We start from the raw sequence: 16,958 nt of genomic DNA, 5'->3' as shown, positions 1-16,958 counted from the left end.
CTCGGCTCACTGCAAACTCTGCCTCCGGGGTTCAAGCGATTCTCCTGCCTCAGCCTGAGTAGCTGGGATTACAGGTGCGCACCACCACGCCTGGCGAATTTTTGTATTTTTAGTAGAGACGAGGTTTCACCATGTTGGTCAGGCTGGTCTCGAACTCCTGACCTCGTGAGCCACCTGCCTCGGCCTCCCAAAGTGCTGGGATTATAGGCGCGAGCCACCGCGCCTATGCGGTATTTTCATGAACATACGTGCCATGTGGCTGTGTAGCGTTGCATCAGGAGACAGCTTTGCTGGAGTGTGATTGTGACTTGGAAACTCAGCTCTGTTTCCGTTTCTTATAGCTCTTCCTCCTCCCAGAAAGACACGTGCTGAGCTCATGAAGGCAATCGATTTTGAGTACTATGGTTACCTAGATGAAGATGATGGTGTTATTGTGCCTTTGGAACAGGAATATGAAAAGAAACGTAGGTCTCTGGGCATTTTATTTTAGAATAGATGGCATCTGTTTTCTGTTGTCTCCTTTGAAAACAGGATTTTCAATAGTGCTTTATGCCAGAAGGGAGTTTTCTTTGTTGCTAATGGTCTTCAGGTGTGATGGTCTGTTAATTCCCTGATCCCTGTGAGGCAGTCAAGGCTGTATGGGCCAGAGATAAAGGTTGGGGAAGCCATGAGAGCCAAGTCTGACCAGTCCCTGTCTGCTAGGAGGTCACCATCTGGATTCGTGCTAATACCAGTGCCCATGTGACACATCAAGCCAGGACTTTGGAAGCAAGTGGTCTGGAGCTGGAGCTGATTTCTAGCATGCTCTGCCCCTGCCTTCTCTGTTTTCATGTGGACATGTTGGGAAGCCACTCAGGTTGTGGAACTGGGGAGGATTTGGGAATGTTCCCTAAAAATCTGCTTTGAAGTGACTGAAAGCCAGAGCTGTTGTAGGACTACCATGCCTCACATCCATTTCCACTCATGGGGGCAGAATGAAGGGTGTCCCTTTCTAGAGGGGATGTCTAGACTTTCCCTGCATAGTGTTGGCCTTTCCCTGCATAGTGTTGAAAGCTCATTTAGAGACTGAAATAAATAGCACCTACCCTCTCTTGTGTTCAGTCAGAGCCGAGTTAGTGGAAAAGTGGAAAGCAGAGAGAGAGGCTCGGCTGGCAAGAGGAGAAAAGGAAGAGGAGGAGGAAGAGGAGGAAGAGATCAACATCTATGCAGTCACCGAGGAGGAGGTATTGGGATTGGTCACCTCTGGCACTCACTGCCATCTGCTCCAAGCCATGAAGTATGGCAGGGAGGAAGCTTGGCTCCAAAACATAGAGTCAGGGTTCACAGCCCAGCTTGCTCACCTGCAGGATGGCTGTGAAAACACTCGTGAGATTACAGGAGGGTTTCAGGAGGCAGCAGCCATGAGAGTGCCCTGCTGGCCATGCTTTACACAAGGGCTTCCTTCCTTCCTTCTTAGAGACAGGCCCTCCTGCATACCCGGGAATTAGATTGATAAACACAGAGGAAGCCATGAGCTTTAGCCCATGACCTCATCACTTCTGTTCACGTGGCAGTGCCAGTCGCTCTTCTGTAGTCTAACACCCCCATCTTTTTTTTTTTTTTTGAGACTGAGTCTTGCTCTGTCACCCAGGCTGGAGTGCAGTGGCATGATCTTGGCTCACTGCAACCTCTGCCTTCTGGGTTCAAGCAATTCTTCTGCCTCAGCCTCCTGAGTAGCTGGGACTACAGGCGAGTGCCACCATGCCCGGCTAATTTTTGTATATTTAATAGAGACAGGGTTTCACCATATTGGCCAGGCTGGTCTCGAACTCCTGACCTCGTGATCCGCCTGCCTTAGCCTCCCAAAGTGCTGGGATGACAGGCGTGAACCATTGTGTCTGGCCCTAACACCCCATCTTACAGATGGAAACAAACCCAGAGGGTCATGGTGGGGGAATCCTTGCATGTTTTCAGACCTTTTGCATATTTTCTGATCTATAGGAAACACTCATTATATATCTTAGTTACTACTTTTTATTAGAACCACCATGTAAGTAATCTTAATATATCTGTCTGTGCTACACCTTTTATTTTTTCTATGAAACATTACCAAAACTTCACTGCATTAGAGGAGATATTCTGAAACAAGGAAAACTCAGCATTTGAAATCTCTGCCTCCCAGGCAGAGCTCTTCTGCAGGGCCCTCTGTTTGGAGTCCTTGCTGCCTGCACAGATCCAGGTGGATCTGATTTGCTGGACTGAGAGAGGGGAGGGGATCACCCACACATGGATGATGGCTCAGGTTCCACATAAGGAGCTTGCTGAGACACCACTGGTGAAGAAGCAGGCTCAGGTTTAGTGACTTAGTCAGTGTCACACAGGATGTAACAGGCCTGATGTTCCTGCTCATGTCCAGCTGGGCCACCAGTGGAGTTCAGTGCAGGTCTGAAGCAGGATGGCAACATGCCTTAGGAGGATTTCCTCTAGGTACAAATAATCATTTGCTCTCTCAGCAGATGTTTAATTCATGGCTCCTGTGAGCCAGCCCCTTTCCAGGTACAGGGGCATAGTGGTACAGAGGCTTGGTGTGTAGCTCTTAGTCCAGGGGGAGGCAGTCCAGTAAGAGAGACAGTGAGTAGCAGTCCCTCAATAGAGCCTAGTGCAGGGACAGCCTGCAGACGCTCTGCTGGGAAGCTAACCCCTCAGCTGAGATTAGGACGATCCAGGGAACTTAACCAAGGGAGGAGGAGATAATACGCCCCAGCAGGAGCACATCGTGTGCTGAGAGATCCTGTGATGAGTATGAGAGACAAAGGACAGCCCAGTGTGCTAGAGTTCAGAGAGTGGGTGCTGGGTGTGAGTGGAGGCTGATGGAGAGCTGGCGTTGTGGGGAAGAGCAGTGGAAACCCACAGCAGAATTTTTTTTTTTCTTTTCAAATAATTACAGAGATACAGGAAGTTGCAAAGAGTGCAGAGAGATCTTGTGTATGCTTCACCCATTTCCCCCAATGTTTCTATCTCATGTAGTTCTAGCACAGTAGTAAAACTGGGAGGTTGACGTTGGCATAATGAATATGTAAAGTTCTGTGTCATTTGTCTCCATGTGTGGAGATCCATGTGGCCATCATGACAATCCAGATACAGAACTGGCCAGGGGTGGTAGTCACGCCTGTAATCCTAATACTTTGGGAGGCTGAGGTAGGAGGATTGCTTGAACTCAGGAGTTTGAGACCAGTCTTGGCAACACAATAAGGCCCTGTTTCTACCAAAAATAAAAACAATTAGCTGGGTGTGGTTGGACATGCCTATAGTCCCAGCTCCTCAGGAGGCTGAGGTGTGAGAATTGCTGAGCTCAGGGGGTTGAGATTGCAGTGAGCTGTGATTACACCACCGCACTCCAGCCTGGGAACTGTCCCCTTACCACAAAGATCCCTGGTGCCACCCCTTCACAGTTCACACCTCCCTGTCCTCACCATCTCTTGCCCTAGCTGAACCCCAACCATCTCTGATTTTGTCATTTCAGAATGTTTTATAAATGGGATCATGCTGTGGGTCACCTTTCGAGATGGCCTTGACACTCAGCATGATTCCCTTGCCATCCCTCTGGTTGTTGAGTTCCATAGTTCATTCCTTTTCACTGCTGAGTGTTGTTCCGTATACAGAAAAGTACACACCTGCTAAATGTGTAGGTCACTGGACTTTCATAGGGTGAACACACACACATAGCAAATACCAGTGAAGAAACAGAACAGGACCACAACGCCAGAAGCTCACTACTGCCTCAGGGGTCACCCTCCTGACCTCTCATGACCCATATGTTTCACTTGTGTCTGAACTTTACATATGTGGAGTCATGTGTACTCTTTTGTGTCTGATGTTTGTAGGTATTTGTGTTGTGTCCAGCTTGGGGTTTTGGCAGATAGGGTTGCTGGGAATTTTCTTGTTCCCGTGCAGTGTTTCTCTTGAGTACATGCTGAGGAGTGGAACCACCAGATCAGGGTAAGTGTGTGTTTAGTGTTAGATACAACCAGTTTCTCCAAGTGCCAACAGTGGATGAGAGGTTCCTCAAGAGGCTTTTCAAGCCACCCCCACTGGGAACCAGTCAGGGAACGGGTCGTGCACGGTGTCTGGCAGAGCCCAGCAAACAGTGGACTTCCGACTCGCCACAAGACCCTTTCTCTTTCCAAGTCCATGTTGTTTTCTTTGTTATTAGAACTTTGTATTGACTCATAGGCAACCTCTGAGTTGATTATTTTTTTATACATGGTGCATTATTTTACATTTAAATTTTTAAAAATAGTGATAACATTCACAAAGTTCGAAAGTGAAAAAGTATATAAAGATATTCCACGAAGATTCTCTTTTCTTTCCGTGTTCCTCATCTACCTTGTTCTCACTGCCATCAGTAGTTTCTATTCTTATTTCCTCCTTAGACAAAAGGTAGCGTAATGTACACCGTGTTCTGTGGTTTTTTTAACTTAATCTTGTGGCTCAAGTGTCTTTCTGTAAGTATAGAACTTTCTTATTTTTTTTTTCTTTTAAATAGTTGCATTTTTTCTTTTAAATAGTTTTCTTTTAAATAGTTTTTTTTCTTTTAAATAGTGTGTTTATATTATAGAGTTGCCAGCATTTATCTAGCTGGGCGCCTACTGATGGACTTTCGCTTGTTCTGTTTGTAGTCGGATGAGGAAGGCAGCCAGGAGAAAGGAGGGGATGACGGACAGCAGAAGTTCATTGCTCACGTCCCCGTTCCCTCGCAGCAAGAGGTAGGACCACAGCTAAGAGCTGCCTGGGCGCCAGGGGCTTCTCCAAAGCAGACTGCACAGAGCACTGCAGTGGGTTTTTGTTGTCCTTCCTACCCATCAGGGCAGCTCAGGGTCGTGACCACATGACACCTGTCATTGTGCTCAGGGTGTGAGGTCCAAAAAAGGCAGGACCCTCTGCCCTAGGCCATTCTGTTGTTCAAATGTTTCCAATGGGAGGGACTTATGGCTCTTGGAGACTATTCTGGGTATTTAAATCAGTCTCCTCATGGACTTCTCCCTCAGGGACTTCCTCCTGGCTGGGTCTGGCAAGGGTTGGAGGGCTTTGCTGAGGAGTGAGCCCTGCACTCTTAATTTCCACAGATTGAGGAGGCACTGGTACGAAGAAAGAAAATGGAACTCCTCCAGAAGTATGCAAGCGAGACTCTGCAGGCCCAAAGTGAAGAAGCCAGAAGGCTCCTGGGGTATTAGGACCCAGCTGGGGCTCTCCTTGAAGTTCTTCCGTCCCCCAGTGGTACCTCAGGACCCAGGGCTGCAGACAGGCAGGCTAGTGCTGAGCCCCATTCTCAGCCTTCCTTCCCTCTCCTTATCTCATGCTGACTCGACGGTAAGGGTCTGTCCCTGGTCTTCCTGGTAGGTTTTGTACACATATTTTGCTACTGTGTGGATCCGTTTATTTTTATTGTGGAGTGTATACAACAGGTTGCGAACTGGCTGCCTGTATCTGATTTTGCCTTGCATTGTGATTTTGAGGAGAGAAGAATCAATTAGTGGCAAACATTTAAAAATGCAATTTTTTGCAGACCAAAGTATAATTTTAAAAAATGCAAATTTTCTAAAAGACAAATCTTCTCTTGAAAAATAAGATGATGTGGCCATGCGTGGTGGCTCACGCCTGTAATCCCAGCACTTTGGGAGGCCGAGGCAGGCGGATCACAAGGTCAAAAGATCGAGACCATCCTAGCCAACATGGTGAAACCCCATCTCTACTAAAAATACAAAAAAATTATTCTAATGCTGGGCGTGGTGGCGGGCACCTGTGGTCCCAGGTACTTGGGAGGCTGAGGCAGGAGAATCGCTTGAATGCGAGAGGTAGAGGTTGAAGTGAGCTGAGATCGTGCCACTGCACTCCAGCCTGGCGACAGAGTGAGACTCTGTCGCAAAAAAAAAAAAAAAAGGAGATGATATGTCAGCCCTGAACATGCACCCCACAGGTCAATGACCAGGTCCATCTGTGTTGGGCGCTGCTCTGGGCTCTCCGTGAGCCCCGCTCCACCTGCTCCACTCGCTCCTGCCTGGGTGGCAGGAATTTGAGTTTGCTACTCCTGTTTTATAACCTGTTCTGCAGAAACCTATTTTTATTAAAGATTTTTATAAGAAAGGGAAACCTCCAGGTCTTCAGCTTATTCCCTTGGCCAACTGTTCTGAGGTGACAGTGGCATTAGGATGTGTAGCCAGTCACTGAGGGGCACTGCCTTCCTGCAGGGGAGTCCCTGAAGCCCCAGTCCCAAGTGTGGCAAGGACAGGACCAGATCCCAGGAGCCTCGGTGGGAGTGAGCTGACCCACTGTGGCATCTGTGGCCACAGCTGTAGACAGGGCTCCTTGCAGTGGGCTGCACTGTGGGCTGCACTGTGGCCTGCTGAGAGCACACAGTGGACACAAACTGAGTCCAGAGCTTCCTCTGAACTGGGACTAAGCTCTCCAGTGGGGAACCATGGTCAGCAGCTGCAGCACCTGGGCAAGATGGGGCCTGGCCTCCTGCCCTCTGCAGGGTCATGGGAGTGTCTAGGAGCTCAGGGTCAGGGCCAGATAGCTGTTCCTGGGGCCTGGGGCTCCAGCTCAGGCTGTTTGGGAACAGGAACTCTTGGCTTGGAGAAGCCCATCACACAGCAGAAGGCCTGGGATGGTCGGTCTACGGGGAGCAGCTCAGTCTGAAGGTGGCAGAGCCTCGTGTGGCTGAGTCGGGAGAGTGGCCAGTGCTGGGCCCTCTCTAAGGAGTCCGAGGGCCACAAGGACTGTGGAAAGGGTCTGAGTGAGGGAGTGGAGACCTAGTGGCTAGCAGACTTGCTTGAGGACGCTCTCTGCGGCCACAAGGAGAGGCCCAGGTATTACCAAGTCAGGAGGAGGCTGGGGCAGAGGCCCTGGCAGGTGGGTGGGCTGGGTGGGGATGGGAGTAGCCAGGGTGTAGGTGAGGACAGGGAAGGGCCCCCCTGCCTCCTGGCTTCCCTGAGGGTGGGGCTGTCCAATCCTAGCCCTCAGTTGAGCCCGGAGGCAAATGTGTGCAGGGAGGAGAGGGGTGCAGGTTGGAGCTTTGGGAGCCCTTGGAGGGAGCAAGGCAGATTCACCTCTGGGACCCAGCACCCAGCTTGGGTCTGCAGGTGGGGGCTCAGGAGTGAACATCGTGGGGACTTTGAGCAAGACCCTCTGGGCCCCAGACTCAGCTTTTATACTTTGAAGTCAAGGAGTGACCTGTGCTGTCTGAGTTTGCTCTGGGGTCTGGGCAGTCCTATGGTTTGGGCAGAGGCCTCTGGGGAGTGTGGGGGTGGCCAGGCTCAGACAGGCCTGGTTATGGGTTTGTATTCCAAGGGGCACACTCAGGTGCTTCCTGGCATTCAGAAGAGAATGGGGAATTCAGACATCAGGCCTTCTCCCTGGGAAGGATGACAGGTGCTTGGAACCAGGCCTGTCTTGAAAGCTTGGGCTCTGGGCCTTCCTCCTCCAGTCCCCTGTTCCAGGCCTTCAGTGTACAAAGCACTCCCCTCCTGGGATCTCTTCTCGGCTCCCCGGGATGCAAACTGGCTAGGGGTTAGGATCCCACATTTGAGGAAACAGGCTGAGAGTGGAGAAGCACCCAGCTGGACATCCTCTAGGTATTCCTGGCAGAAACCCTTGCTACTTGTCTGTGCCCAACGGCCCTAGAGGGTCCTAGATGTGGGACAAGGTCTCAGCAGGGCTCCAGTCCTAGGCCTGGAAACAGCTGGAGGTGGGGGAAGCTGGCTGGGTGGGTGTGGTCATCTTTTCCCAGCTTGTGGCCGGTCTCAGGAGGCTTTGTTTGGTTAATAAAATCTGCTGAATGGTTTATATTAGCTTTGACTCTGCCTGTGGTTTCCCGAAAAGCTACTTTTTCGTAGTCACGTTTCCATTAACTTCCTTCTTCCCTCACACAGTGTGTCCTCCGTTGTCTAAAACACACCACCTCCCTCCTGTTTTGCTTTAAGACTAGTCACAGCATGCCCACCCAGGCCTCCTGGACCTCCTCCTGCTGCATCCCCAACCGGCTGACCCCACCTGCCCTTGGGCAATTTATAAACAAGGAAGAAATGAAAACCTTTCTCCTCTTGCCCTGCGCTCACCCTGCAGTCCTGCACATGCCCACCCCATTCCCTGAAACACTGGCAGGTTCTGGAGCCGAGGTGGGGGTCCTCACCCTGCTCACTGCGCAGCACTGAAAGCAGGAACCCACCTGGATGGACATTAGGCCTGGCCCAACACCCAGCTGACTAGCAAGCAGAGGAATCCACAGGAGTGGGCAGTGGCACCCAGCCCCTTCTGGTATCTCCACACTTGCTGCCCACCTGCTCCACCCGAAAGGATGCAGAGGGTAGTGTCCGTGGAGGGCTGGCGTGGCGCTCTTAGTCCTGCTTCTCTGCCGCAACGCCTAGGGCTTTTAGCAGGTCATGCAGTCCCTGAGCCTGGGTTTCTTTTCCAACAAAATGAGCCATGGAAAGGGCAGAGTTGTTCACAGTTCTCTCTAGCTGGACCAGGGTAGAAGTCTGTAAAAAATGTGTGTTTGAGGGGCTGGGAAATCAGGTGAGGGGCTGAGGGGAGGAGATGATGTTGGGAGAAGTGGAACCTTAAACGTGTGCACGTTCCTGAGGGTCTGGGACTTGGCACTGAACTTGCTTGAGCAGGGGATGCCTTTGTAAGATCCCTTCTAACAGCAGATGGGTTGAGGGTAGGGGTTGTGCTGGGGGAATTTGAAACAGACCAGGGAGGAAGCCAATCTGATCCTCTAGGGGATGGCTGGGTCTGGTTGGGGGCTAGCAGTGGAGGTGTGAGCTGGGGTGCTGAGGTGCTAACCCCTGTATTTTGAGTCAGATCCTCAAGTGTGAGACCAGTGCTATCAACAGAAGCAGTGAGAGTGGAGGTGCTCATTTGCCCATGTTTATGACATTTGGGATTCTGGGAGGAGAGAGAGTGGATGCCTGTGTTTTCTCTAGTCACCAGGTGAGTGCAGAGAGCTGTCTATGGAGGAGCCTTTCCAGCCAGCAGTCAGCACCAGCCAGAGCACTAAAGTTTATGACTGCTGTAGCCGATTTCTGCTTTATTCCTACTTTTAATTTTCAGAGTCCAGAGTGTTCACCATTACACCACGGAACCTCACAATTCTACTTTTAATTTTGTAATATTTTGTAGTAAGCACCTCTGTATGAAAGACACAGGATATTGTGGTTGGCATCTGGCCTTCATGGTGTTTTTTCACTTGGGGGCACATTTTCAGCACTAGCCTTGGTATCACCACATAAAGAAAATTTGGGGCTGGGCGTGGTGGTGCACACCTGTAATCCCAGCACTTTCGGAGGCCAAGGCAAGAGTATCATTTGCTTGAGCCCAGAAGTTCAAGACCAGCCTGAGCAACATAATACGACCTCTACAAAAAAATTAAAAAATTAGCTGTATGTAGTAACGCACGCCTGTGGTCCCAGGCCTGTGGTCGAGTACAAGAGGCTGAGTTGGGAGTATGGCTTGAGCCCTGGAGATGTGAGGCAGCAGTGAGCCATGATTGTACCACTTCACTCCAGCCTGGACAACAGAGGAAGACGCTGTCTCCCCCACCCCCTTCCCCCAAAAAAGAAGAAAACTTGTTTGATAGTGTTGTAGGTTTGTATTTTAATAATGGCAAGTGTAGAAAGAAAAAGATGAAAGGAGAAAGAAGGAAGGAGAAAACCAGGTACGAATGTCCCTCTAGCCACTTGGAGGAGGTCTGATCCAGGGAACATTGCCATTATGGGATACCCTCTGAGATGGTGCCACTGCATGGCAATGACACAGTTAAAATGTATTCAACACACCCACCAGCTTTAAGAATGTTAAATTCTTGGCCAAGCGCGGTGGCTTATGCCTGTATCCCAGCACTTTGGGAGTCTGAGGCAGGCGAATCACGAGGTCAGGAGATCAAGATCATCCCTGGCCGACACAGTGAAACCCCATCTCTACTAAAACTATAAAAAATGAGCTGGGCGTGGTGGCTGGCGCCTGTAGTCCCAGCTACTCGGGAGGCTAAGGCAGGAGAATGGTGTGATGTGAACCTGGGAGGTGGACGTTGCAGTAAGCCAAGATTGTGCCACTGCATTCCAGCCTGGGTGACAGAGCGAGACTCTGTCTCAAAAAAAAAAAAAAAAAAAAAAAAAATTAAATTCTTGGCTGGGCGTGGTGGCTCACGCCTGGCCAACACAGTGAAACCGTGTCTGTACTAAAAATATAAAAATTAGTCAGGTGTGGTGGCACACGCCTGTAATCCCAGTTACTCCGGAGGCTGAGGCAGGAGAATTGCTTTAACTCAGGAGGCGGAGGTTGCAGTGAGCCAAGATTGTGCCATTGCACCCCAGCCTGGGCAACAAGAGTGTTCTCAAAAATAAAAAAAGGCCGGGCGCGGTGGCTCAAGCCTGTAATCCCAGCACTTTGGGAGGCCGAGATGGGCGGATCACAAGGTCAGGAGATCGAGACCATCCTGGCTAACACGGTGAAACCCCGTCTCTACTAAAAAATACAAAAAACTAGCCGGGCGAGGTGGCGTGCACCTGTAGTCCCAGCTACTCGGGAGGCTGAGGCAGGAGAATGGCGTGAACCCGGGAGGCGGAGCTTGCAGTGAGCTGAGATCCGGCCACTGCACTCCAGCCTGGGCGACAGAGCGAGACTCCGTCTCAAAAAAATAAAAAAATAATAAAATAAAAAAAGTTCTTGACACATATATGTATTATATATAATATATATATAATATATATGTATATATTTTTTGAGACAGAGTCTCGCTCTGTTACCCAGGCAGTGGCACAATATCTGGGCTCACTGCAAGCTCCACTTCCTGGGTTCACACCATTCTCCTGCCTCAGTCTCCCGAGTAGCTGGGACTACAGGTGCCCGCCAACATACCCGGCTAATTTTTTGTATTTTTAGTAGAAACGGAGTTTCACCATGTTAGCCAGGATGGTCTCGATCTCCTGACCTTGTGATCTGCCCGTCTCAGCCTCCCAAAGTGCTAGGATTACAGGCGTGAGTCACCGCGCCCAGCAACTAAATTCTTGACCTATTTTTAAAAATTTGCAATATACATTTTTTCAAATTTGATGTATTAAATGAAACAAATATTTTTAATTACTGTATTTCAAATTAGCATGATTCCATTTTAAATAAAATGTCACTATGCTACTCAGGAATTTACCACCAAAAGAGGAAATGCAGATATTAGACAGCTTTATTGAGGTATAATTTACATACCATAAAACCCACCCTTTGTAAGTTTACATTTTAATGATTTCAATAAACTTGTGGAGTTGTGCAACCCTTACCACAGTCCAATTTTAGAATCACCCCACAAAGGCAAGGGAGTGGTGACTGGGTTTTCTGACAAAATCTGTACTCAGACCAACATGTCCCCCGTCCCAGCCCAACCAGTTCCAGGCTAGAGCAGTGGAAAGGCCAGTTAGCTATCCAACCACCATCTACCCCCACGCTTCATCCTGGCTTCTGGATTCCACACCATTCTGTGCTGTGGTAGCTGCTCTGAGCTGGGGGCAGGCCTTGTTTTCTGGAGTTCTGTACTTTGATCTGAGCTAGCCCCAGCATGCAGAAGTCTTCCAACCCATTTCCTATCTACTTCTACCCTGGAGTGGAGGTTATTTCTGCCGCTGTAGCTCCCTGCTCCCATCAGGTGTACCAAAGCGGGGCTCTCAATTGCTTTTCAGTGGCACTTTGGGGTTTCCTGATTCTGTTGAGTATTTCCCATGAGAGTGGAGTTCAAACTTTCAGAAGAAACAAACAACTCTTCTACCTTCTCCATGGGGTCTGCCTTTGCAGACTGCTTATTCAGTCCCTTCCCATCTTGACCTGAAAGGTTGGCTTGGGTCCTCACAGTAGCACTGGGGGACTTAATCTCTGAAGTCTCCTTCAGCTTCTGGAAGACCCTCCCCTTTTCTCCTGGATTTTTGTCTGCTTTGTCCACAGGTGCATTACAAGGCCCCAGGACAGTGCCCGCCTGTAGCAGGCATTCATTAAATGTGTTGAATACCTGGAATTGGAGTGCCACAAGGGAGCTGTCTGGAGGGGTAAGGGGTGCTGTTAATTCCTTCCCATCTTGGGAGCTGGGAATCCCAATCCTATTGGATCTAGTATAAGCTTCTTACAGATGTTTGGATCTCCTTTCTTTGATGGGCCCTGGTTCACTGGGCCAACTCAGGAGCTAGTCTCCCCTTCCTCAGAGTCCCCCACAAGTTTCTCTGTTCCTCTTCCTAGACTGGTGCTTTTTGGCTGGGTCAGTTTCCCAAATGGGCCTGTAGCTGCTCTGAGCTGGGTCATCCAGCCGTTTGGCAGCTGCTTCAACCACTGCTAGGCTGCATTTTGGAGATGAGAGCTCCCAGCTCCTCCTCCTGGCCCAGCTTCCCATGAAATGGGGGCCTGGGTCCTCTCCCCACCAGGATTTTTGCCTCCTCCGCAGTTTTGTAGCCAGCCTGGATTCTGGTCTTCTGCAGCCTGCTCCCTCCCTTCCCTTCCGCCCCTGGGAAGAGTGACCCCCGCCACTCTCAGGGACTCTGCACTGCCCGCCTGTCAGAGTGGGCACTCAGGTGCTGTGGTCGTCCCCTTCCCCCGTGATCCATTCCGGAGGGGGTCATTCTAAGTCTAGGCCTGCAGGCCCCGAGCTCCTGCCATGGCCTCCGTCTGTCCCTGACCGGGGGTCTGGGAAGCAGCAGGTAGGGGATCCCGGGCAGGCAGATCAGGCCTGGGTTGGGGGCGGGCAGGAGGCGCGGGACAGCACCTGCAGTCCCAGCTGAGGAAGGGTCGGGATGGGCAGTGGTTTGTGGGCCAGACGGATCCGCCGTGTGGGCGCGCCGGGGTGTTGATGCAGGAGGGGCCGAGGGTGCTAAGGGCGGGGTCGGGCTGGGGGCCGGGCCGGGCTGGGGGCCGGGCTGAAGGCGGAGTCGGGTTGGGCGGAGTCAAGAGCTGAGGAGAGCCTGAGGGCGGAGTCGGGGCGGGCTGAGATGGGCCTGTGGGCGGAGTCGGGTCTGAGCTGGGGGCGGAGTCGAGGTCGGGCTGAGAGCGGAGTCGGGGCGGGCTAAGGCGGGCCTGAGGGCGGAGTCGAGGTCGGAGCTGGGGACGGAGTCGGGGCCGGCTGAGGTGGGCCTGAGGGCGGAGTCGAGTTCGGTCTGAGGGCGGAGTCGGGGCGGGCTGAAGTGGACCTGTGGGCGGAGTCGAGGTCGGGCTGAGGGCAGAGTCGGGTCCGAGACTGGGCGCGCTGAAGTGGGCCTGGGGACGGAGTCAATGTCGGAGCTGAGGGCGGAGTCGGGGGCGGGGACGTAGGCAGAACCGGGGGGGGCGGGCTGAGATGGGCCCGAGGATAGGGCTGGGGGCGGAGTGGGTGCCGGCCTGAGGGCGGAGCCCGGGTGGGGCGGAGTCGGGGGCGGGCTGGGGCGGTCGGGGGCGGGCTGGGGCGGGCTGGGGCGGGCTGGGGCGGGCCTGCAGGCCGGACTGGCCTGGCTCGGAGTTGAGGACCGGCCGGAGCTTTGCCGCGGGCCCCGCTTGGCGGATCCGGGGCGGAGCGGAACCCGCGGGGCTCCGAGTCCGGGCGGGGCCGAGCCGGGCCGGGGCGGGACCCAGCCAGGGTGGGGCGGGAGTGAGCCAGGGTGGGGCGGGGCCGAGGCCGAGGCAGGCGGTCGGCAGTGCTGGGGGTTCAGGTGTTGCGGCCGCTCCACGTAGCCAGGCGGCCCGCGGGCTGGAGCGGGCGGAGCTCGGCCCGCGGCTTGCGTGAGCTCAGGCCGGTCCCAGCGTCCAGAGCGCCGGCCCTTCGGCTCCCTCTAGGCCATGGCGGGGCCGGGCCCGGGCCCGGGGGACCCGGACGAACAGTACGATTTCCTGTTCAAGCTGGTGCTGGTGGGCGACGCAAGCGTGGGCAAGACGTGCGTGGTGCAGCGCTTCAAGACCGGCGCCTTCTCGGAGCGCCAGGGAAGCACCATCGGCGTCGACTTCACCATGAAGACGCTGGAGATCCAGGGCAAGCGGGTCAAGGTGGGAGGCCGGCCAGGGCCCCTGGAAGGCGCTCCCTCGGCGGGCGGGGCGGGGGCAGCGCACCCCGCGGCCGTCTGAAATTTCCTTTGGCTTCCCCTCTTTCCTTCCTCGGGTCGGAGCAGGCCTGGGCCCCGGGGTCTGGGCCGGGTTCAAGTCCTCAAAGCGTTGGCCATGGGTTGCGAGGAGGGGCGAGGGAGTGTGGAGGAGGCGGCCCTGCCCTCCGGAGCTCATACCCTGGGGGGGACTGTGCTCCAAAATAACTTGAGCCATTGGGTGGCAGGGGGTTAGACTCCCCTGTTCCAGGTACTAGCGGAGCGCCTCGGAGTACGGAGATCAGACCCCCCACCTCCATCCACCGCAGTGGCAGCCTCCAGCTCGGCCCACCGGCGGGGCACTCAGCCAGAGAACTGCACCCCCACCTCAGGACTAGGAGCGATCAGGAAGTAGTTGCTTCTAGGACCGGAGGGCAAAACTTTTTGTCAGAATTTCCGGCCTGGCCACGCCTCCCTGCAGTCTCTTTGTGGACCTGGTGGTGGAACTTTACTCGACTAGGGCCAGCCCCGGTTCCCTCCCCCAGCTGGAGTTTGATAGAAACTGAAAACTTCACAGATACCGGAAGGTGGGGGAGAGGACCAAACTTTGGCAATGGCTCCGAATAAAAACAGCAGGATGTGGTTGCCACAATGTCCTGGCAGTGGTTTGATAAATATTTGCGATGAATGAAATCAGATTTACTTAACCTAGGTGTTAGGTAGTCCCTATTCAACCGGGAGACCCCGGGCTGAAGGCACTCAGTAACTTTTCTGAACAGCACTGTACAGAAATCTTTGCTTGCTTTCATAGTTTCCAGTCCCCATGATCTTCAGGACACCTCTCAGAGCACAGGGCTGGGACGATCTCTGCCAGGGATATGGGAGTCACTGGAGCCTTGCTGCTGCTGGGCTCTGCCTCTCAGGTGGCTCTAGGCCTGTTCCTTGTTGCCTTTGGCTAGGATACGTAGCTCTTTGTCTTTGTTTCGGTAAAATTGGGATAATTTCTGGGTGTTGCCTCCCTCCTGCCCCACGGTGGAGAAAAAAGTCAACAGTCTTTATGTGACCACAGTGCCTCTCAGTAGATGTGACGGGGAAGCAGAAACTCCTGCCTGAGAGTTTTTTTATTTTTATTTTTTAATCGTCTTCTGGGGTCTGTGTTTTGGGCTCCGTGGATGGAAAAGAGCAAGGTGCAGAAGGCAGCTTTGAGTCACTCCGGACCACCCTTTTGGAGCAGATAGCCAGGGAAGAGCTGGAGTGGGTGGAGTGTCCGTTAATGAGTGTGTACCCAGTGATGATGCCAGCAGCTGCAGGGAAAGGGGAGTGTGAAAATACAGGCTAAAGAGCAGTGGTGTCCTCCTCATGAGCTATCGTTCTGTTCCTGGAGTGTCTGAGGTGGCCCGGTGCTGATGGTGGTCAGGGAGGGGGCAGGGTTCCTGTTTACCTGTTGAGATTACAGCCTGTGCCCTAGCAGAGCTCCTGGTTTACTGTGCACAGGTTATGCATAATGCAGGGCCGGCCAGTTCGTTATTTCCTTTCCTTATGGTTACCTCCAGATTGTCCTTCCTAGGAAGCAGCCTGGGGGCTGGGGAGTAGAAGAGCTGTGTAGCTGTGGTAAAACCTCTCCAAGTTATAACTGCTGCCCTTGAGAGGCTGTTGGGAATCAGCTGGGTTACAGGTGCATTCTCTGCTGACTGGAGGGAATTCTTACCCCCACTCACACAGGATGGAGCCTGGGCGCACAGCTAAGAAGTGATAGAAGTGGGAATATTTTTCCCAGTTTTTCTGACTCCAAAGCAGATTTTTTCCTCCATGGCGGACAGCTTTTCAGAATCCCGTTGTCTGTGGTGGGGAAGCCTCTGCAATTGTTTACCACCTCGTTTTGCAGTCAGGAAAACCTAAAGTCTGACTCACTGCAGGGGCTCCAAATTAAAACTGGGCAGCCATGAACTTGAGGGAACACTGTCCTTCGAGTCAGGATTCCTGGGGTCCGTTGCCTCAGCAGGAGCAAGCCGTTTTCCCTCCTCCATCTGTAAAGTGCCTCTGAGTGAGTAGTCTTTTGGCAATGTGATTTTAAGTCAAGTTTTTTGAGGTCTGATTTACACACAGTAAACCTTCACCACTTGAGGTGCACAGATCTATGAACTTGACAAACGTACACAGACAAGCAGCCACACCACAATCAAGATCGAGAATTTTTCCACCAACCCAGAAAGTTCCTTTTGTTCCTCTGTAGTCAGTTCCTTTCACCCCATCCTCTGGCAACCCCCAATCTGTTTTTTGTCTCTGTAGTTTCAGCAGTGTGATTTTAACTGAAACCCTTGATAAACCAGAACTTATTGTTGTTTTTTCTGTGGAAAGCAAGTGCACATCAGGGATTTAGTGTAAAACCTTCCCGGGGCTGTGTGCGGTGGCTCATGCTTGTAATCCCAGCACTTTGGGAGGCCGAGGCAGGAAGATTGCTTGATGCCAAGAGATGAGCCTGGCCAGCATAGTGAGATGTGGTATCTATTTAAGATAAAATAAAGGCCGGGCGCGGTGGCTCAAGCCTGTAATCCCAGCACTTTGGGAGGCCGAGATGGGCGGATCACGAGGTCAGGAGATCAAGACCATCCTGGCTAACACGGTGAAACCCCGTCTCTACTAAAAAAATACAAAAAAAAAAACTAGCCGGGCAAGGTGGCGGGCGCCTGTAGTCCCAGCTACTCGGGAGGCTGAGGCAGGAGAATGGCGTGAACCCAGGAGGCGGAGCTTGCAGTGAACTGAGATCCGGCCACTGCACTCCAGCCTGGGCGACAGAGCGAGACACCGTCTCAAAAAAAAAAACACTACAAAAATTAGCCAGGTGCGGTGGTGAGCACCTGTAATCCCAGCTCCTCAGGAGGCTGAGGCAGGAGAATCGCTTGA

At 52.5% G+C, this 16,958-nt stretch overlaps 2 protein-coding genes across 5 annotated transcripts in view; both read left to right on the top strand.

The window, feature by feature from the left end:
* ISY1 (ISY1 splicing factor homolog) overlaps nt 1-5,904 on the top strand; it is a 32,966-nt gene extending 27,062 nt beyond the window's left edge. The window contains exons 8-11 of the mRNA XM_025375567.1: nt 342-464; nt 1,102-1,223; nt 4,659-4,745; nt 5,106-5,904. Coding sequence (XP_025231352.1) covers nt 342-464; nt 1,102-1,223; nt 4,659-4,745; nt 5,106-5,213 — 440 coding nt within the window. The 3' untranslated portion in view covers nt 5,214-5,904. The remainder of the gene's footprint in view (nt 1-341; nt 465-1,101; nt 1,224-4,658; nt 4,746-5,105) is intronic.
* A 7,152-nt stretch (nt 5,905-13,056) lies between these two features.
* The window catches only part of RAB43 (RAB43, member RAS oncogene family), a 41,129-nt gene continuing 37,227 nt past the window's right edge, over nt 13,057-16,958 (top strand). The window contains exons 1-2 of one of the 4 annotated variants that reach the window (XM_025375569.1): nt 13,057-13,100; nt 13,816-14,022. In XM_025375569.1, the coding sequence (XP_025231354.1) occupies nt 13,819-14,022 (204 nt within the window). In that variant the 5' untranslated portion in view covers nt 13,057-13,100; nt 13,816-13,818. Of the gene's footprint in view, nt 13,101-13,229; nt 13,258-13,483; nt 14,023-16,958 lie in introns of those variants that run through there. The other 3 variants (XM_025375568.1, XM_025375570.1, XR_003118088.1) reach the window with 3 other exon arrangements.

The sequence above is a fragment of the Theropithecus gelada genome, chromosome 2 (genome assembly GCF_003255815.1).
Source record: "Theropithecus gelada isolate Dixy chromosome 2, Tgel_1.0, whole genome shotgun sequence".
Taxonomy (NCBI): Eukaryota; Metazoa; Chordata; class Mammalia; order Primates; family Cercopithecidae; genus Theropithecus; species Theropithecus gelada.
The sequence above is the reverse complement of the archived record's forward strand: the minus strand, read 5'-3'. Positions and strand labels throughout refer to the sequence as shown.